This window comes from Pipra filicauda, unplaced genomic scaffold (assembly GCF_003945595.2).
Source record: "Pipra filicauda isolate LSUMZ 115617 unplaced genomic scaffold, ASM394559v2 scaffold2_size9829703_pilon, whole genome shotgun sequence".
In the NCBI taxonomy this organism is placed as follows: Eukaryota; Metazoa; Chordata; class Aves; order Passeriformes; family Pipridae; genus Pipra; species Pipra filicauda.
Window position 1 is genome coordinate 5,961,679 of NW_024104421.1, and position 27,261 is coordinate 5,988,939.

Here is a 27,261-nt window from a genome sequence, read left to right on the forward strand (position 1 = left end):
ATTAACCTGGGCAGTCCAAGCACATTCCCAAGGAATAAATCTTTTTCTTACACTACACACAGTAAAGGGAGGAGGGAAATAAACTCATAAAACCTTTATTTTCTATTGAGGAGATAAAGGTTTTCGGTTACCAATTTGTAAGGTACAGTAACCTTACTATGTGTGCCATAGGGAATTATAAGATAGTAAAAATTATCTGTAATTCTTTTCTATGGGATATTGTATGATGAGTAAACTCTGACTGCTGGACAGTCCTTTTGTGGGGTGAGGAGAGTAGCTGGGTGTGGTAAATTAATATTTGATTTAGTTCTCTTTCTTATTATTTTTGCAGACTTGGAGTAATTGGCTGTAAGGGATTTATAAATTGCCCTCGTTCCAGGCTCTTCTGGCAAGTGATGCTTCAGGGAGCCAAGAAGCAGAGCTGGAAAAGCAGTAGCCATTTCCCCTCCATGTGTTTATAAAGCATGGTGGGGGAAGAAAACACAGATCATCAGTGTTAAAGCTCAGGGCTTAAAGGGCATGAGGACTGTAGTGCAAGTCTGCTTTGTGAGAGCCAGGCTGTGTGTGCAAGCAGAGAAGATGGAGACATTCATGGCCCATAGTTTTATGACTGAGGTTTTTGGTTTCCTTTGCCATATGCCAGACAGACTTTGAAGACAGCCAACAAAATTCTTCAGGTATAAAAGTGCCCCTACACATATGTGAGTCTAAATGCAGACGTGCACAACCATACACACAAATACAGAAACTCCTGGGAGAAACAAGAGTGACTCTGTCTTTTAAAAGCCCTTTGTCCAGCTGCTAATGCCATGGCCAGACTGCCCCTAAGGCTGCTGTGGTTCCACATTCCCACATGTGGTTGCCAAACCCAGTGTGCTCTGACTGCTTGTGCTATTTGCTGTTTGCTGCAACAAGGTGGTGCTGGATAGATATTTTTCGGCTCCAGTCCTTGAAGTACGCCTGTTAAGGGACACGGTAGAATTAATTCTGTTTGCTCAAGTGATGCAAAAGCAGTTAAACACGATTCAGAACTTGGGCTGGAATCTTCAGGTCTCTTCTACAGCCTCAGGGATTTGTGATTTGGGCCTGTATTCTTAAAACATTTTGCCAGTAGAGAGATAGAGAAGGATGGTATGAAAGGATGAAATAAATGTTTAGCAGTTTTCCCATGGTCTGGAAGTAGAAGCATCATTAATTTCAATAGAAAAACAGAGTTTGTATCACTTCTGCACAAAAATTAGGGGATTCAATTTAGAAGAGTTTGGATTTTTGATATCTAGCCATCTGTCTGACAACATATATTTTTCTGTCTATTTTCTGTCCATGATTTGTTGGGAGCTTATTAAAATCAGTTGCACTATTTCTACAATTTTTGCATTTGCTGCTCCCAAACTCATAATTCACACCACTGAATTGATAAATAGCATGTCTGCTAAGTGGTCAGATGCAATTTTTCCCTGACTGAACAATTTAGGATTCTTCTACATACTCAGCACTTATGTGCACACACATGCATGAACATACACAGAAATACACACACACACACATACTCAAATGAATATACAATTTACTATTAAAAAAAACCCAAAACTGAGCCACAGTGCTAAATTCAGCACCAGATATGTTTCAATGCACCTTCCTCCCTTGCCTCAGCGGGATTCTGAAGCATGGGTTTAGATGACCTACGTTCACGCGACAGAACCAGGAAAATGTGTCATTTATTAAATTAAACAGGGCCTTTGTCTTGCCTTTGATTCCACCACGAACAAATATATATTCCTTTCAAAAAAAAAAAACAAAAACAAGCAGCAGAAGCAAAGCCATGTGCAAATAATGAAAGAATAATTGCAGACTGTTTGGGAGGGCAGCTCTAGGAAGCAGGGAATACGTTCAGAGGCTTTGTTTGCTGCTGGTGTTCACAATGTCCTTTGTCTTCTGCAAATGTTATTGCAATTAAAAACTGGCTCAGCCAAATGAAGTGAATCAGAGAGTGCTTATTTACAAGAACATTTGGAATGAATAATATACGGCATAATTTCTGAAGCCTGACAGTTGTGAAACCTCTTCTTTTTACAGAGGGCCTTTGCATCTATTTAAAGTTTTCTTTTACTGGTCAGTCAAAACATGAACTTGTTTCCCTAGCTAGGAAAGCAATACTCTCCAGCACTTACATAGGGATGTGAGCATAAGCACCGTATACTTAGATATTGTTTTTAGGAAATCTAAAGGATGAAGCAAGGGTTTGTCTGGGTGTACCCCAGACTCATGTCTTTGCTTGTCCCAGAATATGCCTCCAAGCCAGCACAAAAATTGAATTCTCAGGACTGGACATTTTGCACCATTTAAAATAAAACTATAAGGTGGATTCCACAAGAGGGAGCTAGAAAACAAATAATCTTTCACAAAGCGGGCTATTAAACTCTTTACAGAATAAAGTGGTGGACGTGCTACATGTGTCCATTATCAACCAAAAGAGGTGGCTGAGTTGCTGTTGCATCTAGTCTCCCACTATGATGGCTGTTTGTTGTATGGGAACATCAAGTCGTGCTTCAGGGCTTTGTAAAGACTGACAAAGGATTGAGCCCAAACGTCTTTCTGGTGTCCCTGGGACTGAGCAGCTCTGTAGGCTGTGTAGACCATGGTCAGCACTGTCCTTTCAAAGTCTTCTTTCTTGAGGACTCTTGGGTAGGAAGACAGCATGCTACTCAGCCTGCGGATCTCTGTGATGCTCTTGGGGATAATCTCGTTGCAGATGGTGTCAAACTCAGCAGCCTTCCTCAGTGAAGCGAGCTCCTCATCTTTGATGGAGATCCTCTGACCTTTGTCAATGTCAAGCTCAGCTAAAAGAAACTGGTACAAAATCAGAACACAGAAAGCTATTTATTTTCTCCAAGAAACTCTAGGCAGAGTAAATGTGCATTAACAACATGTCCTTAGGTCTTTAATTTATGTCAAATGGAGACAATTGCACTGGTTGGAGGTGGGGCAGACTGTAAAGTGTCTATTTCACTGTAAAGTGAAAATTGGACTCTTGTGTTACCTACCTAGGAAAATTAGAGATAGCCTATGGGGGAAAGGAAAGAGAAAAAGGAAAAAGCAGGTCCTCTTCTGTTGACCGAAACAGGCAAGGGTTGCTACTGGCACCGTGCCTAGTTCTGTGTGAGAAAGCACATCAGCAGCTTCCCAGCCCACCTCCCCTATTTGGACATCCAATCCCAGTTTCTCAAGGAGTGGGATAGACAGATTTGACCCATGCACCTTCTTCAGGTGGGCCACTTTCCCTTAGCTAACCATATGACCAGACTGTCATTTACAGATTGCAGTCCCCACTGCTGCCAAAGGGGGGACCTGAATTGTTTCGAAGTGAAAACAGTCATGCCCTTGGGATTACTTTGCAATTACTGATACTTGTAGCCTTAAAAATTTGGGACTGAGACCTAGACCAAAGAATTTAAATGTACTGTGTTTTTAATATGCAGCTATTCTGGAAGAAAGTACATTTCAGTGGAAAGCCTTTTGCTCTGGTTGTCACTTTGCCTGTTGGTGAGCTAGAAATCAAATTTGAGGTACAGCAGGCAACTACTGCCTGCTTAAATGCTCAAAGAACTGAGATTGTCACATATGTATATGTCTGTTCTCTCCCTTCTGGTGATCTATCACACAGTCAGCAATGGGTTCACTTCTGGGATGAGTAAAAGTGACATGAAGACAAGATAATGGATAACCCCAGTGTGGAAAGTAACCCCAGTGTGGAAAGTAACTCCGGTCTTGGTTAAGGCTTAAGGTACCATCTGCTCCCACATACTGAACCTCATAAAGCAGGACCACATCTTCCAGTGAGTTTTGTAACACTGGGTTAAGGAAGGCAGCTGAGGACCTCTTGACTCGCTGAGCAGCTGGGAAAAGCATAGCTGGAAAATAATAATAGAAAAGAGACGTTCCATAAGGTGCCAAACACTGAAAAGAGGAAGCACTTTTCAATAGGAGTCAACCAAAGAACTGCCTGTTGCAAAGACTTACTGTACAATATGACTTCTCACTGTAAATAAAATGCATGGCATGGACTGCTTTGACTCTAACCTACCAGAGATGGAGCTTAGCTGTTTGTCCTATATCTATATGGTGTCTAACACAGAATGGTTTATTATCCAAACCTGAGACTCTGAGTTGCAGCATTGGAGGTGAAAGGAATAATGATAACTACAACATAACATTATCTGAAATACATGTCCTTTTCCTGGATGTGCAAGGGGAAATCAATACTGACACTCAACAAAGCCTATTTTCTTCAGTCCATTCTCCTTCTGAGACTCTACATTGCTCTGAGTTTCAATTGTCTAAGAGTTGTCCTTCCTTATTTAATAGAGAAAACTCCACCAGAGAATAATCACCTCATCTGTCCTGGATGTTTAAATTTGGAAGGAGTGATTCACCCAGATATCTGCATCTATTTACTGAACCTGTTACCAGCTTAGACAAGACAGCTACATTCAATAAGGTGAATCCCAGTTTATTATGACTTTAATACTTCACAGTGTTCTATTGTTAGAAAAAACAGTCTGCTATGATCAGGTGTTTATTCACCATTGTGAAGTGTACTACAGTTACTGTCTCAGGGAAATGAGAGAGCAAACATATGTATAGTCCCTGAAATCAGCACCCCAGTGAAGTACAGCATTTGTGGAATCAATCACCTGTATAGCCCGGAGCATAGAAAATATCTGACGCTACATTAGGGATGACCTAAATGCTTTGAGTTGCTAACCAGGTTGCTAACCATGTAACCAGGTGCTGTTAAAAGGTCTAAGTTCCTTCCTTTCAGAGCAGAGGGGGACAACTCGGTTTTGTTTCATGCTATGTGTATATTATTTAGATGGTGATGTTTAGGTAAACATAATTTGAATTTGTTCAATTTTTTCTAATGCTTAGGAATAGGAAGGGTTTTTTTCAAATCTGTACTTATGTGACTATTGGTATGTTTCCCCATAAACTTCACATCTCCACTTTAACTCTTGTTTACCAATAGATAAATTTGGAAGCCAGTGTAAGAAACAGGGAAAGAAAACTCCCACCTTTTCAAACACATTATGATTCTCTCTTCAAAAATTAGATTTCTACAATTATGAGTAACATCTAATAGAACATGCAGCTTCCTTTGAATTTCTGAAAAGTTTCACACCCCCCTTCCTCTTCCAGCTTTTTTTCCACGAAATATTTTTACTGGATCAATTTAGTTCTGTTTCGCCAAAGTTCTTGTGATGGATTTTGCATGCTGCCTGTAGAAAACCTGAACATCATTTAAAACTCTCTCTGCTGGGCACGAAAAAGAAAGCTGGAGCAACTGTAATTATTTTATGGAAAGGTTGTCCCTGCTCCCTGACTACATGGTTTGTCAGACAATTTGCCTCTTTGGTTACCCAAGCAGATCACAAATATGCAGTTCCTTCTAGATTCTGCATTTTGATAGGACGCCTACAGAGCTAGCTGCTTCCTATTCAATCCATGTGAGTTTAGCTTAAAACTTATTTATGATAACTGAATAGTATTTGCAGGGTATGTGACTAAAAGCCTGAAGGAATTAATGCACCAGGAGGAAGAACAGAGACATAAAGGACTCGGTCTCTGCAGTATCCTTTCCCCAGCCAGCAGGATGCCTTTAGCATCCGAGAACCTCGTCTGACCCAGCCGAGGAAGGGGTGGGTTTGGGAAAGGTCACAAGCTGCCTGCAGGCTCTACTCTGTGAGAGTGTTTGCCTGACTGGCCACTGGGGCTATGCCCACTTGCTGCTGCTGCTCCATCTCTGATGTTTACCCCTCTTGCTCAGAGCTCAGAGCTTTGTTGGAGCTGCTCCATCTTTTGCTCTTGACAGTTCATGAATGCAATTGAGTGCATGTGAAGCACTTGAAACTTCAAGCACTAATTGCTGAGTAATTAAAACTTTTATTACTGGGCAATTAAAACTCTAATTACTAAGCAGCAGGAAGAAATCCAGTCCATAATGATGACTATTCATTTTCATCTCTTTTAGATGCCCTTTCAGTGAAAACAGACTCAGAGCACAGAGTACCTCTACATATGCAGATGGTTTACATCTCAAATATCCTCTGAGCCTTGGCAAAAGTGTGGCATCTTTCTTCGGTGCTGTTGTGCTTATTGTCATCACATTGGTTGCTTTTAAATTGTAGTCCAAGCACAGATTCCCATGTGGAATTCCACATGGAGCTGAGCTGGGAGTCATTAGATTCAGCCCATCATCACTCACCCAGAAAAGCCTCAGTGAAGGACTCCCACAAAAACAAATGCCATATTATCGATTTAGCACTGGCCTACTTGCTGAATCACAGGTAGTACCTTAGAAAGCAGCAGGGTCTTCCTACCCTGCTGTCCCCAGGATAACATGGATTAGGTTAGGAGATTCAAAGGGACAAGAGTTTGAGCTTCTCTATTGTGAGAAAGGACTCTGTATGTATATCAGAATCATGCCTAGGGACCAGGCTAGCACTGATTCCCTCTTCTCATTATCTTGTTCCCAAAACATATTAAACTTTGTTACAGTTCTTAGAGACTCCGCTCAGAAAGTCTTTCAGAACTCATTTATATTTGTCATGGTAATTTAATTTTCCTGATCTGCATTTTGTTTCAGACCTACCCTCTCTCTCTCTTCCTCCACAGGAATCCTTCCACCGTCACCCCCTCCACAGTCGTCTCCATGAATTCATGAGTTCCTCAAAGACTGCATGAACATTTAGAGCAAGCACTCTCTGATTTTCATGATACTGACTTAACACAAATGTTAGTTAAGCACAAAAGCTGAGAAATAGAAAGATTTGCAGTCAGTTTCTGCATTTAGTGATTGTAAATTCCATTTGAGATGTTTCTGCTGACTTTTACTTTTTCTTGCATTTATTTCCATCTCTGACATGAGTTGTCTGGGCAGCATCAAAGAACAGCAGGGGAGTATTACTGTATTTACCAAATATTTACTATTTTCTTCCCCAAGGGAGTTCCCTGTGACGCTATCAAACAATTATTTCATAGGAAGATGCAGAGCAATGTATCATTTTATGTTGATGTTGCAGCCATTTGTTTCAATGGCAGTAGTCACGAACATCTAAGTAGCAGAGATCCCTAATTAATATTGATAGAGAAAGCCCAACCCAGTGATCTCTGAAGGCAGTGGAGGGTCTCCTATTGATTTATTGTTTATACTTCTCTTACAAATGTGTCAAGACATCTCCAATGCAGATGCTTCTGTCAGGGCTGATCAGTCATGTAACAAAAAGCTTATGATTCGCAGATATGAGGTAGGAAAAGTAAGGTTTTGATTATCCTTACTGAAAATATTTTCTATTCTATACCTGTGTACTGCCAGGCTCATCGTCTTCTAAATCCCTTCTTCACCGGGGCCTTGAGAGTTGCCCTTGATCTGACCTCCCTTGCTGCCCAGCTGAGGGTTGGAGGTGGATGAGAGAGTGAAGTGTGCCTGAGGGCAACCACCCACTCCAAGCCTACCTGCCTGACCTGGAATGGCCTCACCCTGTGCCCTGGAGTGCAGCACTGCCTCTGCCTGAAGATGGTGGGCAGCCTACAAGTCTAGTCCTAAGGGTAGTTAAAAGTACCTGTCAAAATATGGCTCAGAAGTTCCTATTTTCTGAACCGCTTACTGCAGGAGCCTGTCCAGTCTCCTACAGCTCTGTTGACTCAATTCCACTCTCCCTCAGGACTATCCATGTTTTTAAACAAAAGCTCTAGCCATGTTTCCCAACTTGTTGACTTGCTTCTAACTATTAAGCTAATGCATCTGTATGGTTTAAATATAATATCACCTTTGAGGCTGACAGTAGCTTTATTTTAGATGTGTTTTCATCTTTCTTAAGAACTCTGCCAGAATTTTCTGTATGTCATTAGCCATGTGGTAAATATTTGTGATCCTCTCCCAGGTTTTCCATGCAGTTTCATTGCTGAGGGTACAGATGTTTAGTTTTGCTTTCCAGTTCATGCACCTGCTCATGATTTCCCAGTTGCTGCCTGTGATGTGTTTGCTCAATAAGTACAGAGCATAGCTGCAGGAGTGCTCAGTTATTCGTGCATCGTCAATGCCCTTTTCATGCCCTGTGAAAAGGTATGAAGCCTTTGAAAAAGTATGAAGGGTGAATTGGGCCCCACGCAGACCATTGCTCCAAACCTCATACAGCTCCCTGTGGCTCTCGGACGTGAACACAGTTTAACTGGGGTTATGACTCAGCAGGAATTTTTTTGATTGCCATCATGGGCATGGAAAAGGGCTATCTCATTGCTTCAGAGGGACCCCTTTCAGGAAGGACAGAAGGAGCAAAGGAACAAGGACTTGTGGACCAAAACTTCTGATTTCCTGCAACCAAAAAATGAGAGTCCATTGTAGGCATAGGGAAGGGCAGTGGTCCAGTTGGAGTTGTCCTATAAGCCAAATTCAGTCAGCAGGCTGCAGTTGCAGCTCATGTCTTAGATTACCAAGCATGAAAATAATTTCTTTGGTCATCACTGGTTTTCTGGGACCAGTTCCCTTTTTCTGGGAGTGCGAGAAGTGAGTGGCCACACAAAGAGCAGAAGTTCCTGTTCAGTGATGGACCTAAAAAGGACCAGTGATCTCTGAAACTCCTTTATGTGTTCTCCAGCAGTTGTTACAGGAATTAAGAGGGGTCTGCAAAACCATCTCCTCATAGACCACCACAACTGACTTTTTACTACAAGCTCCCAACCATCCCTTAGAAGTGAGAAACTGCTACAAGCTTAGCAGTGTATCCAGCTTGGCCCATCACAGCAAAAGTTTTCCTTTCCCACCCAAACCTTTTGAAGACAGGACTCCTTGACCTCAATAGAAAGAAGCTAGTGAATCCAAAATTATAATAAAAGCAATTTCTCCCTGTTTGGCTTTATCTTACTGGTAAAGCAGGGAATAAAATTGTTTACTTTCAATGCTGTGAGTGCATTTATGCATGAAAACAAATATGCATACTTGTCCTAAATGAAAGGAAAACATAAACTTTAAAGGTTATTGTTCATGAAGGCATGGTAAGACATGTAAAATATTTTAGTATAAATTCATTGTCTATTGTTTTGTTCTGCCCTATAACAAGCCCAGAAAAACAGCATTTGAATTATACTCCAGTGGTGTGATTTTTTTTCCCTAGCCTAAACATCACATGTCTAGAAAAGTAAATATAAAACGTCCGTGACCATGCTTACCCTTTTTTTTTTTCTGTGCTGGCTTCTACAAAAGTTAAAAAATCCATTTCCTGGGCCATATGCACAACTGTTTTAAGCTTGATGCTAGTCAACCTAGAGCATATCCTGGTTCATGAGCTGAAAATTTCCTTGTGTCACGACATTTTTCTCTAATCTGCCTGGAATTTGCACTAAAAAGACATTTGTTGATAACTTGGTGACAGATTTTCTCACTAGCACTGACTTCTTTGAAAGATGAAGATGATTCTTCAAGGTGAATTCAAGTTTTTGCCAAGGAAAACAAACTCAGCACTCTCCACAAAGCGATTGTATAGGCAGACACAGCAGCCATTATAATTAATGCCATGCAAAAATTATGAGTGATCTAGGCTGACTGAAGCTATTTTCCTGCAGAAACTGCTGGGCAGTTCCTAGAAGTCATTGTTTGTTTGGATCTTAGGGTAAATGCCTGAAATGCTCACAAAGGGATTCTTTACTGCGTGGGTGACCGTGCACTGGAACGGATTGCTTAGGGAGGTTGTGGAATCTCCCTCACTGGAGATATTTAAGAACCTTCTGGATGCAAATCTGTGTAATGTGTTCTCAGAAGACCATTCTTGAGCAGGGAAGTTGGATCAGCTGACCCACTGTGGTCCCTTCCCCTTCCAACCTGACCCACTCTGTGATTTTGTGATTCAATGACACTGTACAGGAAGTATTGTTTGGAACTCTCCTTGACCATGCACCACAGAAGAGAAGAGGACATGAGTGTCATAATTTGCATACACCTGAAAAAATCTTTTGTTTCATGTTCTTCTTCAATAATCTTGCTTCTGAGGGCTTACATACAGACCAGAAGTGTATTTTATACATGGAGGGTTTTATTTCTGTCAGATGACTCTTTGGTGGGTCCATGCTGAGTTGCTTCATTGGTAGAGTAACAACTCACTCTCCCCCATTTACTGTTGCAGGCTAACTGTGAAATACCTGTCCTTACCATTCTGCAGTGGTACCAAAAGCATCACTTTCTCCAGGGTGAAGGGATGTTGACCTGTGAGAGGTGTGTGGTGGGCAGTGAAAGTAGTAATGTAGATCACAAAAAGGGCCCTATTATGAAATAATAATGTGTTTTATGCATTTTACTTGCCCTGCCCTTGCCTCATCCCCAGGAAGGTGCATCTTCACCATCTGCAATGTGTTTATACTGTCCTGGCCTGCAACTGTTGCCAGGGCAGAACCAGGTTTTGCTCTTCTGTATCATTAGAAATGATTGAACACTTTGCCCTAGCACAGGGGAAACTGGAAGAGTGGGAAGCTGGAGGAAAAATAATAGGAATAAATAGGAGAAACACACACAAAAGGGCGAGGAAAAGTACTGCAGTGCCATAGCCCGGCATCTGAAACTCCTATCCGGAATCGCGGTTACTCACGTAAGTCGCTCCCATGACAACAAGTGCAATGCAAAGACTTGTGCATTCCAACTTTAATACATTTAAATCTCCATTATTGGGAGATTAAATCCCAATGCCCCTTAGGAGAACACAGCAGTGAGATGGAGAAAATGTTTTAATTACAAACCAACATGAACAAGCGCATGTTTAAAAGTAGCTACCAAGAGAATTTGCCCCTTTTTACTTTCAGCTTCCTATCCTTGCTATCTTAGCTCCTAAGATTAAACCTAATAGTGACAATGGCCTCTCTTTATTCCTGACTGCTGGCTGAAAGTGAGTATAGACATTAGCGTCTTCTTAAGTTATTAAAAAAATGTTTAAAAGAAAAGTAAAGCTCTGCCTTGAAAATCTAAGCTTTGTCAATAAGGATGCAGGAAGTAGATCTCCCTATAAAAGCTGGCAACAGGCAATACTGTTCTTAGAAAAAAAAACAGTTTTAAACACCTAGAATTAATAGCATATTGTATTCAATTCCAGAGTGCAATATATAATCCATTTTTTCAAACTTAGTTTTTACTAATTTCTCTCTTTTTTAAGAAATACACATATTCTGAAAGAGTGTCTCAGTCACATAAAACAGAACCCACTCCAACATACATTTCTGACTTCACAAATGTCCTGAGATCTGTGAGATTAGATTAAAGTGCAACAGAGTTTCCATATAAAAAAATAGAGTGGTAATAACTTTTCTAGCTACTTAGCACAAGTGGAAATGTAAAGGTGTATTAGAAAGACCAAAAACTCCTTATGTTTACAGAAATGGATATTACTAGAGATGAAAATGGTGTTCTGAGCCCGTGTTTATGAGAGGCAGAGGGTATTTTCATTTATGATTTAAGTAAAATGGTTTCAAAGATATTACTAGCATCATCTAACTAAAATGGTCCGAGAATTTATTCCCTCATATAGAATTTCCATTATGCAACATTTTCACCTGTTTCCAGCTTGGAGTAATATGTACTGTGTTATTTATTCTTCCCTTGGTCATAAGGAGGGGTCTCTACCTGGAATTATTTATGCATATAAAAAAAATGTTCCAGTTAGCCAGGAGAGGCCTTTAACATGCTGCAGTAAAGCTGCTGCAGAAGGTGTGGAAAGAAAAAAATACACATAGGCAAACTGAAGGAAAGAAGGAGTAAGCGAAATATATTGTTGTCCTTCAGTTTGCTGCCACATTGCCACAAACTGGGGACAGACTATAACAAAAACTGTATGAGTGAAAGGCAGCAATAAAGAAAGGAAATATCAACTCTGTTCCACAGATTTAACACATAGGCTATAAATAATTTTGGTAACACAGTAAATTTCAGGCAGAGTTGGGAAATGGACCAGTGTTTTATATCCCTGTCTTCATTGCAGAGCCACCTCTCCTTCCCTGTCTGTACTGCTCACAACAGCCCTTACACAAGGTAAAGGCACAAAGCAGTCTTAATTAGACGCATTTGAAATTTTTTTGTACAAGTGAACAAGTGAAGGGATATAACGGTGATCCAATCTACTTCCATTTCTCCCAGGAAGCAGCAGAGAAGGGAGTGAGTGAGTGAAGGACGGAATACAGCGGTGTGCTTGTGTTTTGGTTCTGAGCTGTGGGAAAGGGCCCTAGGAGCTGAGTGAAGTGGATGACTCTACTGTTGAACAAGGGAGCAAGAGCAATGAAAATCTGAGCTCTGCTTCATGGGAAAAGACAGAGTTACAGCAGCTCCGAGAGGTTTCTGCATCATGCTATTGCTGCTCTGAAAGGAAAGTCCTTCAAAACCAAATCACTCTCTCCAGTACTCTGCCCTTTCTATATTAGCAACATAGATCCCAAAGGAGCAGGCTTGGGCCTTGCACCATCTCCAAGGTACATATTTCCTCAGAGCTGAGTCACTGAGCACAGAAAAGAGGTGTCCAGTAGTTAAGAATGGTTGTGTTTCCTGGCAGGCAGAGGTGACTGCGTAGCTAGGGTTTTGCTGAGTCTGACCTAATCACAGCTGTAGCTGCAAGGGGCAGTCCAGCACGCCTGCCTGCAGGGAGGCTTTCCCTCCTTCCCTTTGTGCTGACTTGCTTTGTGTGGCCACACAGTCAGCTAAGCCAGGAATGTGTCTGGTCACTAATACAGGGAAAAAGCAAACCAAAAAAAGGGTGATAGATTTTAGTAGCCTCATTCCACATCACATCTGTGAGGCCAGCAGCACTTCTACATGTGAGAAACTCACAGTGTAAGTGCAGTGTAACTGTTCTTAGCATATCTGGTGATGATTCCAGTTCTCGGATGACATAAGGATAAAAATAAGCCACGGTTAGGAAAAGCAGACGACCCTCCTCCTGCCTACACATCCTTTATCTAACCACCAGGCTCAAAAGCTCCCTTCTGTGCATGACCACCTCAGCTAGGGTAGGCATTGCTTCTGCTAGCAGTGAGGGTCATCTGCAGGACTCTAGCTGTCAAACACTTCTTTCCCTTCTGTGATTACATCTCACTGAACTTCTACCTGAGTACATTCAACTGGCACAAAGAATATGTAAAATTTATTCCCAGACTGGGTGGTGAGAAAGGAATCAAAGATCTCGTTTGAACACACCTATCAGGGAGCAGTAAGAAATTTATTTCATTATCACATGACAGCTCAGAAATGATGGGGACCCATTCCCTTATGCCATCTGCGAATGCTTTCAATTAGCAAGTTAAGTGTCTGATGGTGCATTTAGGAGTAGCCAATGAACTGATAGCTGACTATTATTATTTTACTCATATATGAACTGCTCACCCACATGAAACATGAAACACAAAGAAACCCACACATATGAAACAACAAGCTATTCCTCATACTCACTATATATGAACATCACAGCTCAAAACTAAGGAGGAATAAACATTATATTGACCATTTCTTTTCCCTTCCCTTCTAGAAACAACCAGAATGTCTTCCCTTTTTCTTCAAATCCCCATCCAAGCTGACATAAACTGTTAGGAAGTGAATATATAAATCACAGTTTTATTCTTCCTCTCCTCTGGGATTTCACTTGTTCTTCAAAAGTAAGGAAACCCCAGCTGCATTTCCAGTTGTTCAGAGTTCCAAATGTCAGTGCACCTGCAGCTGGTTTTCTTAATAACATGAATATGTGCTAGATGAGAAAGTATATAAATCAGCCTTACCCAGTAAACAAAAAGTATAGGGATACTTGGTCCTTTTTGCGAGGAAATGTGTTACTTTTGGAGGCAATATCTTTTCAAAACATTTTATGATTTCTAGTAGTCATGATAAAGACAAAAAGTCTGAGAAAGTGACTGAGAGCTGAAGATGGATTCAGATATGTCTCTGAACTGGGTTGGTACAGTTGCTTTGCCACCTGAGCAGAACATGAAGGGTGGAAAGTTTTCCATCCCTGAGTGATAATCAGGGGAACCACACGTTTCTCCTGGAGAGATGAAGGAAGATCAGCATGAGAAGGCATGTGTTCTGTCAAGAAAATACTTGCATGAATGTCTGGGCCTTATTATGGTAATTTCTACATCTCTATGAAAATAATACTAAAATATTAATGGAACTCAAATATAATCATCCACAGAACCTAATCAGTGGATTTCAATGTGTGCAGGTGCAATGATGGGCCAAGACAAGTCTTTGTGATATTGCCATAAACATAGCAAAGAAATATGAAGGATGAATAGTAAAATGGATTATATTTATAACTGCCTTCCCCGCTCCACACACACATGTATGGGATTTTCATTCTACAAAACAGACATTTTTCCACTGTTCATTATTATTTCATACTCTTCTAAAACCTGACTATTCCTAGATCTTTCAGGTTTCACAGTCTGCTGAAATAAAACTGAGACTGACGTACAACTGGATTCACCATTAAATGCAGAAAGCCTTGCCAAAACTTTTAATGTCGCAAATTGCTAAAGGCTGCTGGACACTGTAGGTGAGGTCCTCAGATGACCTGAGCTGGCACCACCAGCCCTGTGATGCTGCTCTGCAGGCAGCCAGGTCACAGAGAGTCCTGTGCTGTGAAAGCAGCACACTTGGGACCACAGGAAGAGAAGAAAGTTAGATTCAGGGTTACAGAAATCTTACAGCTAACAAAATAACCCAAATATCCTGTTTTCTGGGATCTGAAGGGCACAAAATGCCAACAGCTGCTTCTGAAACTGATGGAAATTTAAAACTCAACCTCTTTCACTGCTGCAGTTCCTGCCTCTACAGGTGCCATCTCTCAATGGCTCTCAGCCCAAGAGGATCCTGCCAATTTGTCCCATGTATTTGATTCCGTGCTCTTCTTCCTTAACATACCTTCTCTTCTTCTGGAGTCGTTTGAGCTGAACTTGTGAAACAGAATTTGGCTTATGGGAAAATAGTCTAAGTAAATGTTTAAGGAAAAAATGTTAACGACCTCATGCTGTAAATCTAGGAAGAATAGATTTGGAGATAGGGAGGAAGGCTTGATTTACAGTGAAATCCTCTAGCATGCTGTTGAATGAAACCAGCTGGGGAGTTCATTCTTTGATTTAACTCCTCTTTGCGTGAGGATTGGTAAAGAAGACACTGTTACTGTGAAAAAGCATTTTAGATAAGATGCTGCGATAGTCATTGTAAATTTTATCCTGTTTTTTTCTAGATTTGGGCTTTCTTCTTACTAATCCAAACACTCTGAAGTTTGCATACTGAAATGGGCTTATTTAGAAAAGTTTTTGCCAGCATGGATTATCAATATAGGCTGCTAGTGAAAAATTTTTTGGTCAGTCTGATGTCTGTTGTGTTGTGCCTGCAGAAGCACTCCTTGAAAAAACTGGACTGCATCATGTGAAAATTCTGCATGACAGATCTTCCTCAGCTTGTTAGTGATGATGATATCCCAGGTAAGCTTATAGAAATCACCTGGTTATGAATGTTGTTGATATTCATCTTACATCATCCTCATATGACTTCCTTTTGTCATTGTCTGAGATACTGGAACACACTAATACAATAAACTAATAATTTTTAGGAGTAGATTGATGTTTAGCACAGTCACAAAGTAAGGCAAGGGACTAGTTATCTCCCAATTTATACTTCTAAATGCTAAGTAATATTTGCGTTCTGTTTTGACCTCTGAGTGGTGAGGATTAAGGATGAAGCAGAATGTAAACTAGCTTGTCATGGCTGAGTTCCTTGGATTAGTAGCTGCTAACCATTGCATTGACTTACAGAGACAGGCTGGTGCGAGTGCTCTAATTTGTTGTGAGAGGGACACAGAAGGTGATTTATATCTTTGTCTAAATAATGCATGGACTACTTTGTCAGCAAAAGCACCCAGGGGAAAATGCACTGGGCTTTGAAAACAGGTAAGTGAACTCACAATATGTTCAAGTAGTTGCTCCCACCAGAATTCCCAAGCTGAATTGCAATGAGAAGGACTCAATGAGATGGGGGTGCTGTGGTCCAGCCTGGGGTTCAGCAGCATTCATATACAGAAGCATCAGGGGTGATAAATTTGCTTCTCTGACAGTTTACATCTTTCTTGGCAGCATGAGTTCAATCAGGACGGAAAAGCTCCTGGGAGACATCATAGATAGGTGTGAAAAGCCAGCTGGACATGATACACATTTCTATCTTTGAATATGTAAATAGAAAGGGAGGGCTATGGAGTATTTAAGACATGTGACGAGTTGGTTCCATTTACCTCACTGCCAAATCTGTGCAAGTAGAAACGGAGCTCTTTGCCTTGGTGGTGATATTTTGCTTAAGAGTCCCCATATGTTCCTTTGGAGAATATAAGTGCACGTTGTTCAGCTTTGATGTTCACTTTGGCTGGACCACACTGGCTGTGAACAGCATGCCCAGAGATTAAGGCTGACATAATCGGGTGTGTGCTGGATGGATGATCTACGGCACATGCAGTTAGTCATTCAGGGTTTGAAGGGCATCCAGAAATTCACAGCAAATGACCAGCAGCCTGCTCTCTAAATACAATTTATGGTTAGCAAAGGAGTGCCTTTCTAGGGAAATACAGTTTCTTATGGTATCCCTTACACTTAACTATATACCAGGCAGACTCTTTAAAAAATGAACTGGAGCCCACAGCATTTCCCTGCTGTGAATGTGGGAACTACAGCACCACGGCAAGACTGGTCCCCAGTCTGTGTGACTGCCAGTTTGTGACTGCCCTGTCTTTCTCAGTCCCATTGCTAAACATGTCAATCCTGCTCTCTGCATTCCTGAAGGATTTCCTCCTTCCTCAGAATGCAGCATTGCCCAAGCCTCAGCCAAGTGGCTGCTGCTTTCCCTCTGTGCAGTAGGACTGGCTTTAGGGAGAGAAGGGGCACAGTGAGGGACAGTGACCTGGTACTGTAAGGCAGAAATAATACAGCTAAAAACCCCAAGCCTGGGTCTGAAAGCAGGTTTTGGCTGGTTTTGATGGCTGACAGAGGACACCTGATATCTGTAGTCTGTTCATCAAAACTGGGATCCTCTGAGCTGAGCTCAGACACCTTCTTGCCCATCCATTTAACCTGACATCCCGTGTGTAAACAGGACCACTGCGTCATCCTCCTTCTGCTGGAGAGCCCAACACAGCAGTCACGCACTATGTGGCCCTCTGCCACTTGGGCCTAACTGTGTCTGATTGTATCTGATTTTTGTTGCTTGTATCTAATTCCTGTTATGGGAAAGCCCAGTGTGGAAAAATCTTTGGATCTTTTCTATCCTTGTATCTTTGTTAGGACACAACCAAGTTTTACATTTGCTAAGTACATGGAAAGGTAGGTTACCCCTTTTGAGCTCTGTTTATTGAAAACCCTGGTGGTAGAAAGCAACAGAACAAGCAGTGTATACATTTATATCAATAGATTGATTACCTTCCAAAACTTTCTGCCAAATTGACATGGCAATCCAGAAAACCAGAAGTTGCTGCAACTATGACAAATGAATGGTTTCACTCAACACATGCTGTACTATATTAAACACAAGTAGTGTCTAACTGGAAATGGAGTTTGTTCAGTGCCAAGCCATGAATAATTGCAGCAAATAAAAAATGAAGAATGCCTTAAGTGTCATTTATTTTAAGAGGGGGCTTAAGACAGAAACAGTTCCTTCAGACATAAAATCTGTGTTTAATAAATAAATTTAATAAACACTTACTTCGTATTTCTTCAGAGCCAGGCATAAACAAAAATGTAATGTCGTGGCTGTGAGCATTATGAAAACCAGAGAGGAAACTGAGGGCTTTCAGAACTCATTCCATTCCCCCAGGGACTGATAGGGAGAAACAGGGACTTGTGCAGCTGTGGCACTGTTTACTATGATTGGTGTAAATAGGAAATGCTGCAGCTCCACAGTCCTGTAAAACAGTAAGCTTCTTGCAGCTTCCGTGGAATAAAACAGGCTGCTTCTTGGGCAGTGGCAAGAGTCTTTTTGCATACCCACACAGTTTAAAAGATCAAAGGGAGGGGAGGAGTGGGAAAGTAAAGAAATCTTGACATACTGATGATTCAGTAGCAGTAGCTTTAACTTTATAATGTGACTGGAGCTGAATTGCCCAGACTACTGTCTCTCAGTATCCTGGTAGGCTGAGAGGCTGGTGGAGACCAGAAGCAAATTCAAGTCCTGCTTATGTGAGAAAAAGGCAATGGCAGCTCCAAAGAAAAGCATCCATTCCATGAGCCTGAGAGGCAGATGAAGACCAGCTGTGACAGATGGACATCTGCTGAAGTGTGGGTTCAAATGGGGATGCATATCATGCCGACAAGGGAGCAAATGCTACTCCAATCTAGAAAGTATGTGTGGTTTAATATTTCCCATTCACATTTATCACATTTTCTCTCTCTCTACACTTCCTTTCTCTTCCTTTTTCCTGTCATTCATACTACTTTCTTCCATTGGCCATTTTTACCTCCAGCTTTCTCTCTATCATTTCTCAGCGTCTCTGTCTTTTGCCTTTGCCTCTGTCTCCCTCTTTGTGGCTCAAATTATCCCTCCTAGATTAGAAAGTCTGTATTCCTCCCAAGACAGAGAAGAGATTAGAAGCATCCACTCCTTTTGTGGCATGCCACTACCTTCCAAATAGATGGAGATCAAATCCTGATGTTCTGGCTTGGAGCAGATATCCACATCCAGTTCAGTGCAGTTTATTCTCTTTGCAATTAGGCAAAACCTAACTGAAATGTTCTCCTTCCCTAATGCCATGCCAGGTGGTGGATGGGTCTGCAGACATCACAGAAGGCTTTTGGTTATCCAATATGAGACTGCAGCACACTGCCCCTCCGCTGTCTCATTTCTTCCCAAATAACCTCTGACCTTTGAACAACTTATTTTTCCCTTTCTCAGCAACTTTTTTTCAGCTATCCACCTGGCTCCTCCTGAGCAGAGAGAGACTCAGTGTTTTGGAGCCCGGCTCCTGGCTGGTGACCTGTTTCCCTGTGGCTTGGGAGGAATTTCCAGAGGAGGAGCGGTATGCGTGCCACTCTCAGGGGAACTGGGAGACTGCCAAACCTAACCAGCAAACTGGGCCAGGAAAGGCCCCACATACTCTTTCACCACAGGAAAGGAATGTTTGTGGAAACTGGGAGTACTGGAGCTTATTTAACTCTGCTTCTCTCCTCACATTCTTCTTAGTCTCAAGCCCAGCACTGAGCTCATGCAGCCACAAGCATTGTGATAGATAGACAAGGGTAGACAGGTTATTGCTGCAGCCTGGAGCATCTCAGGAAGGATAAAAGGAATTATTGGCTGAGCGTTGGTCACTAAGTAGGTAAGATAGCCCAACAACTTGTGGCACAGAGTTGGGCTAGTTTAATGTCTCTGAATGAGCAAATATGCTGCGGGGGATATATCACAGAGCAGCCATAGCAACAGCCAAATTGAACAGGAGTTTGGTATAATGAGAGACACAGGGACTATAGGGACATACAGGATCCCTTCCTTGGCTTTCTTTCCTTCCAGTGGGTGAAAAAATCCCACAGATGATGGTCTCCTTGGGGATTTTTGTTTGTGTTAAATAACAAGTGTTACTTGCAGCATATCCTCAAGCTACTTTTTCTTTTCATGATGCTTTGATATATCTTTCCCTCTGCTTCCCTGCATCAGCTATATATACAGACAACCTGCATCAGCTTCACCCGTACCAGTGCCATTCTGCTGAAAAAACCTTTAGCCAACAAATAACTTGTTTGGGCTGAAAGATTTTAACAATCAGGGTTACTGCAGGAAACCAAATTCCAGATAATGAATGAGATCGTGGGCCCACTCCTGAGGGCAGAAAAGCTCTCTTTGACTTTTGCCATGCTGGTTTGCACATTTAAGCGCTTCTAAAGTTAAAGGAAGGAACAGGCTGGTTTGCCCACTTCAAACCAAGACGCTCTCACAGCTCCCCATTTTGCTGCAGGCAGGTCCATGAACCCAGTTGCCTTCTCTTCAGTTTGGATGGACTCAGCTCCCCTCAGCAGAGCCACCAGGGTGCAGAGGGAGAGTTTCACAGAGCCTCAGTTCAAACTGGGTGCAAACTGTGCCTGAGGGCAAGCACCAGTGTTTGCCTCCAGCACCCCATCCTGGCCCTATGGGTCCTACCCTGTCTTGAACCTGAGCACAGGCACTGCGTGCAAAGTTAATTGCTGCAACACTCAGTGTTTTACCTCAGCAATTTACATCTTGCCTGCCACTATTTGGGTAATCAGAGCCTCTGCAGGCTGATGATGTTCATTAAGACCTGCTGACTTTCCTTTCAATTAGATTGTACTATTCAGTGCTTCTGACAGGATTTCTTTCTGCCTGAGAAGTCATTACGCTCCTGCTGAATTTGGCACAATCTACTCTGAGAAAAGCACTTTATGCTTCAGAAACAGAATTTAAAAAAAAAAAAATAATCACAAGTATTAACAATACACAGGACTACATGCACACAGTCATCCTGAAGAGATCTGGGGCAAGTGATTGAATTACTCCATGCCTCACAATTGAAAAGGGATGTTAACATTTCCTCTCCTTAATTACACTGAAATTACACTGAAAGTTCTTTGGAGAAGGAAAGATTATTTTTTGTTCTGTGTGTTTGCATAATGCCAGGTACTACTGAGGTCTCTAGGCCCAGCAGTATAAGACAATCAGGAGGGGACTCAGTCTGTGAATGAGTACATGAGTTATTTCTTTCATCACACAGCTGCTTTGCCTTTGGAAGAAAACACTGGCTGCTCAGCATGCACTAACAGCAGTGAGGCAGTTAAAGGAAAGGTGAAGGAAGCTATTTCCATGTGAAAGTGTAAGGAGGGATTTGAACGGCAGGAGGTGCTTCTGAGCTGGACTATAGCTGGGACATGAGGACCTTTGTGAAAACTAATCCAGATTCCATGACAGTTCAATACCTGGGACTGAGGTAAATAGATGTGACATTACAGTATGCAGGAATTCTAAACAAAAATTACCAAGGTTGCAGCAAATGTCTTACTGACTTGCCAGTCCTCAGAACTGGGATGGAACTGGGATCACTGAGAAGTTTCTACTGGCATTACTTTCAGCAAATAATTCTCATTTAGCCTGGTACATATCAAAGAATCTTCCTCTTGTTGCTTACCCAGATTTCCTCAAAATTGTCTAGTTCCTCTCTCTTTTTAAATTTTGATTCTGCCAACCAGTTTATGACTGTATGAGCTGTAAGCTTTAGCCATTTTTTCGCTGCTTCCTGCGGTGAATAAAGTCTCAGAATCACTTAGATCCTTCCTTCCTAACAGCATGACTGCTTTTATAGAGTACAATATCCATCTATGATCTAAACTAAAGTGTGGAAACTTCCGTAATCTATTCTCCCTCTGATCTCATCACAGTTTAGCATCATTGCCCTAGGAGAGACTAGAAACTTTGATTTATTTTTTTTAGGCATCCTTTGTATGTCTTTCAGGTACCCACTGTGAATTCTGATTCAGGGATCATCCTCCATGCAGGTTAAATTAATTAATCCTGCCCCTAAAGGAGTATTTGAGGAATCAGGACGTGCTAGAAAGGACTTTGATTACAGTTGCATCCCTACCCTATTGGATATTTATCCTACAGAGATTAAATTCATTCAGAGACTGTTATATTCCAGCTACCTTTTGCAACACCAAGCAGCTTTACTAGGCACTAATAACTAACCTATTTTCAGGCCTTTCTTCAGTCTTTTCTCTGCTCTTGCTCCAATATCACTTTTTTTGATAGTTCCAGACTGTCACCATAGCTGATGCCCAAGGCACCTGCCACAGGGAATGGAAAGTCTCTGTCTGTGCTGCACAACAAATCATAGGGCAGACACGTCAGAGCCAGAAGCAGTATGATCATATCACTGTGGCACTTGGTCCAACCAGGTGATCCCCACTGAAAGGAAGAGCTCATTCCCTTTGGCATATGCCATGCATATGGCTATCATCCTGCTGGCACACCAGCTAGAATCCCTGCACTGCCCTGAGATGTGCATGACAGGCAGCTTGCCTCAGTTCTGGGTCTGTGATCTCTGCTCCACACACCATTGTGCCATGGAGATAACTTAGTTGCCTCCTTAGCTCATTAATTCTAAAATATTTTCCATACTTTTTTGAAAACATATTTCTTCTAATTTTTTAAAAGGCAGAAAATATTCTTCTAATGCCTCCTTCCTACTACTTACAGTGTAGGAAGGTTTGGTTTTTATGGATCTAATTTTAGGTCTGTGACTTAAAATTATGCTCATCTCTTACACAACCCTTTGCAAAAGAATTTAGGAAGTAAAAGCATAGGTATATAATTTGTCTTCTTCAAGTCATCCAGATGCAAAACTAATTCCTCTGAATTTCAATCCCAGGCAGCCCTTCAGGAAGTACCTTCCTTTCTTTACAGGTACAGTTGAGATACTTGATGCAGTAATAATTTGCATCAGAGGACTCCAACCTGCAAACCTGCATTCCCAGGAACTGGAATAACTTAATGGAACAGATTCGGGATCTGTGGGAAAAATCCCTGCTGCTGCTCTATCAATCATTTTGCAGCTTCAGTGAGGTCATTGGAATGGACCCAATAAGCAGGGAAGTTGGGGCAGTTGAGGCAATTTTCCAAGTGATCACGTGAGAGCCAGAGAAAAGGGAAATATTGTGTTTTCTCCATAAGAAGTAACATTCTTTACACAGCCAGGCTTAGACAGAATTGGCTCTGTTTCATAGCATTTCACATCTTTCACTTGCACTACATATTTTAAGAATTGGATAACAATGACTTTATAGAAACTAAAGGAAGTTGAATAGATGTTGCATTTGAAAAAGTTCTGGTAGCTGGTCCAGCTGGTGTAATTTTGTTTTACACTTGGATCAGACCTCTGGAAACCTTGTCATGTTCTAAGTAAGCCCAGACCATAACCTGGTATACTTAGGGACTGCTGGGCACATATGTGTATGTGTGTTTGATTATTTGTGTTGCAATTACATGCTGAGTTCAGCCCACATTTCTTTTGCTCATGCTGTCCAAGCCAAAAATGTGTTACTGTCAGTGGTGGAATCCCAGAAGCTGCTTGAGCAGGGAGTGCCTGGCTGTAAGGATGCAATATGAGATGTAGTGGGGAAGAGAGGCAAATAAGATGAAAAGCTGTGGGGATGCAGTGCACGCCCTAAACTCCAAGGCACTCAATCTTTGCACACACAGCAAAGATCAGCAATCTGGCACACAGTAGATGATCACAGAGATTAGAATATACTAAACACTGCTTCCTTACAAAAATACCATCTGATTTTTAGGAACAGCCAGTCTCTCTTTCTCTTCTACATAGTCTTCCCTCTCCTGGTACCAGAGAGCTGCCAGCCCACGGTAGCAAAGCCCACAGGCAGAAGCAGTGGGCAAAAGTTGCTCATGTAGTAGCTGCTCCATCAAACTCTCAAACTAAGTTACCAGACCAAATATTAAAAATTTCCACTGTTGCGGGTAAATTAAGGCGGATGGACCATCCATTCTTCCAAGTAACTCCTTCTGCAGAAATCCTTTAAGGAGAACAAACTGTTCCTCCTGGTGCTATGGAACAGCCATTTGACTTTCACCAGCCACTAGAGACTGGGTAGAAAATAATCCATAAAGATCTGGATGGGACTGTAATTCTGCTTTTGAGGTCTGGAAGGAGCAGCATAGACACTCCCCGGAAACGTGAAACCTCAGTGATGCTAATATATCCTTTTCTAACTGATGGGTGAAAAGCGTTTTACTTGCTTATTATGTGTTTTTCAACAACTCTGTTTCTGGCCTCCACTGAAGGGTCCACTTACCCTTGCAGCTGTTTCTCCACTGTTTAAAAGCCACAACCATAAGAAATCTGCATCTTCACTCCCTGAGTAACCACATAGCAAGCACACTACTGTTTGTGTGCCATTTATTAGAATCAGGCAGCCCTTACAGCAAATAAACTACAGCCAGCTGAGACAAAATGTGCTAATAAGGATTACCTTGAGGTTTCTCCTCAGGGAACAAACAATTCTTATAATGCTCATAAAGCTAAGTTCTTCTCTTCAATGGACTGGTACTTGTCAAAGAAGTTTGATGAAAGCAACTGGGTGGGAAGCAGTGACATTGTCTAGGGTTACCACAGCTGCATGTGTGGATTTGGTTTTGGTTTTGTTTTGGAGTTTTTTTATTTGTTTATTTTTGTTGTCAAAAAACAAGATTTGTTTCTTTTTTTCTCCAGCAAAAACATCTCTTAAGATCTGGAATTCTTGTTTGGAACCTTAAGAAATTAATATGACCTCACCTCTGCCATTGCATAGGGAATAACACAGTAGAAATCTAATATTACCTTTTCTCCCTAGACAGGTGCTTCATAAAACACAAGAGGCTATTTCTATACAGCTAAGACTACAAGAGGCTCAAGGAAACTTGAGATGATGACAAGAAAATTATTTCATCATCGCTCCGGATCTTTTCTTTTTTATTCTGAACATGTCCATCCCAGACACCAGGCTTTGCCTGTGACTTCTGGACCAATGTCCACAGTTCAATCTAGACAGGTTGAGGAGTGTGTGAGATTTTTAATGCAAATGGCTGAAGGAATAAATAAAAGAAAAAAAAAAAAGGAAAGAAAAGAATAAAGCATTCTCTGTTTTCCTGCCAGAAATGTTGGGGTTTTTTTCCATTCATTGATGCTTCTAAGCAAAGAGAAAAAGGGAGGTGGCAGTCTGGAGTTCCCAGTCACTAGTCAGCACAAGTATGTTCATCTTTTCTTTTGTCTGACTTTTTCTTAAGCCAAAGCTTAAATGATTGGGCTGGGGATCCAAAGCTCCCTCAGTACCTCCTAGTGAAAAAACAGTTAAAGCTAGACCTTGTTGTATCCAATATTGACTGTTCATTTCTATTGCAAACAATGACTGTTGGCAATTACAGCAAGGCTCTTTATCTATTGTTTTGTAAACAATTTGGACTACTAGTCAATATGAAGATGATACACAGATCTGTCTTTCATTTCCGTCAGTCCAGATGTTGATCTGCCTTTGCTTTTTCATTGCAAAACTCAGATCAGGAGTTGGATAAGACATAAACGACAGAGGTTTAACCTAAACAAGACTCAGTTGCCCTTTGTAGAGGGAGGGAAGAGCTCTAAGTGTGTGGAAGGGTGTGTTGTATCTCAGTACTCAGATTTTATCTTAGGTTTCTAAGCAATTCAAAAATTAGGACAGTGTTTTGGCCCTCTCTAAATATTGCACATTAGGTTGGGATTGGTTGGGCTGACACACAGATAGTTCAGGGGAGTGGAGGTTCTCTGAAGGAGTCATGCCTCTAAAACATCTTTAGAGCTGAGTAGTCCCAGTAGCTGTGGAAAAGAAATTTGGTTTCCTCCTCAGCAAATATCTGCATACAATATTTTTGAAAACTGAGCTCCTTATCACAACAGGGAATGAATTTTCCCAGTCCTCTGAAGTCTACAAAAACAAGCTCCAGAGCTTCCAGCTTGAAAACAATCTTCTTTCCCAAAAGGCAAAATAGAGTTCTGATGTTTTTCTTTAAATATTCATGGTGATTAAAATTGGACTTTAATAGTTGCATGGATTCTTCTTAGGGTTGTGATGTTGTTGTTTAATTAAAATAAATATGTTAGCAAAAGTGAAGGACATCCTTAAATTGCACAGTGATTATTCCATGAAAATAACCCCTTCTTTTTTTTTTCTATTTCTTAGGTAAGGTGACATCATTCTTCCAAAAGGTAGGGTTGTGGGGTTTTTTAATACATACAGATCTAGTTCTGATTTCCTCACCTTTTTATGTGTCATCCCTGGAACACAAACTCTTACCTACAGAATTAAGGGATCTTATGATGACAATTTGGGTTATTTCCTCTATTACATAGGAATAGAAAAGTAAGGTACATGAAGTTATAATGACTCATGAGGTATCATCCAAAAAGCTGGCGGAAAAGCTGGGGGAAGAACCCGCCATTGTGAGTCCCAGGTCATTGCTCTGTCAGTGAGCTCCTACTAACTGCAAGGAACAATTAATTAATTCATATAACCTGAGCAGAATTGTGTAGCTTTTCATGAATTCACTCAGCCATTCTCTCTCTCACAAAATCAAAATCAAACCCAAATAGCAGACTAGAAAGGTACCAGCTGCAATGAGGAAGACAGGGAAGGTTGGAGTGGGGAGGGGAGAATCTGAATGCTCTATTTTTTTAGCACACTCTGGTGCCTTTAAATATCTGTGAATCTCAACATCAGAAGCAAAGAAATCTTCTGGGAGGTGTTTCCTTTCTCCAGTTCCAGCAGCTACTGAACACATGCCAAATACCAGAGGAGAGAATAAAACCAAAAAAGGGAAAGGACATCATCACTAGCTTTTAAGCAAGCATCTTCTATGCAATCCAATAGTCCCAAAACGTTCCATATGTTACTGTCACACACACTGGAATACAAATATGTCACAACTATATATTGTCATATTGTCAGCTGAAGCCTGATAACACATGAAGTGGCTTTCCTTATGTTGTGTGTGCTACTCTGTCAGAATAGGGTAACAGGCATTCCCAGGCACCTTACACAATCTAGACATTCATGTCTTTACTGTTACCAGGTATCTGCCTGCTAGAGCAGAAGATTATGCCACCTGTCACTGCAAAGGCTTTTACTTTAAGGTTTTATTATTAATTTTTGTTAATGCAGGAGAAAAATGAGAAGGAAGACAGAAAGGAAAACGTGCAAGAATGTAATTTTGGTTCTTGGGATGTTTTATTATAATAGAATAAATATATAATTTTAACTTTTTGCTCTTATTCATGTGTATTTTTTAATTTATCTATATAATTTTTAACTGACCTGTTTAATTGAGAAAAAGAATACCAGACCTGGGAGGGACAAATTGTATATATATATATATATATATATCTGTATATGTCTGTATATATATACACAGATATAATGTTGCATAATTTCAGACCAAAGCTACAAAGTCAAATTTTTATCTTAAATAGTTTTACATGTTTAAATCTTACCTCTGCTCCATCTGTGGGTCACAGTGGCATGAGCACTGTAATAGAACAGCAGCAGCAGCAAAGTCTTCCAAAGCATCCTTCTCTTTAAAATACGTGTGTCTAGCTGTATAGTAGCTTTTCAATTTCCCACCTCCTTTCTTTTCAGTAATAAATAATGGCTTTTCCTTTCCCCCTCCCCCTTTGAAGA

General features: G+C 41.2%; 1 protein-coding gene across 1 annotated transcript; it reads right to left on the bottom strand.

Moving 5' to 3' along the window:
- Nucleotides 1-27,261, bottom strand: FAM180A (family with sequence similarity 180 member A). Its single transcript, XM_027711579.2, has 3 exons — nt 27,075-27,261; nt 3,811-3,911; nt 1-2,850 (listed from the first exon to the last, which is right to left on the bottom strand). The coding sequence occupies exons 1-3, from the start codon at nt 27,148-27,150 to the stop codon at nt 2,509-2,511; spliced, it is 519 nt and encodes a 172-aa protein (XP_027567380.1). The 5' UTR covers nt 27,151-27,261; the 3' UTR covers nt 1-2,508.

Coding starts and splice junctions, on each gene's coding strand:
- FAM180A (XM_027711579.2), bottom strand. CDS start 27,150: ATGCTTTGGAAGACTTTGCTGCTGCTGCTGTTCTATTACAGTGCTCAT. Junction 3,912..27,074: donor GACCCACAGATGGAGCAGAG/GTAAGATTTAAA, acceptor ATTATTTTCCAG/CTATGCTTTTCCCAGCTGCT. Junction 2,851..3,810: donor ATGTGGTCCTGCTTTATGAG/GTTCAGTATGTG, acceptor ATTTTGTACCAG/TTTCTTTTAGCTGAGCTTGA.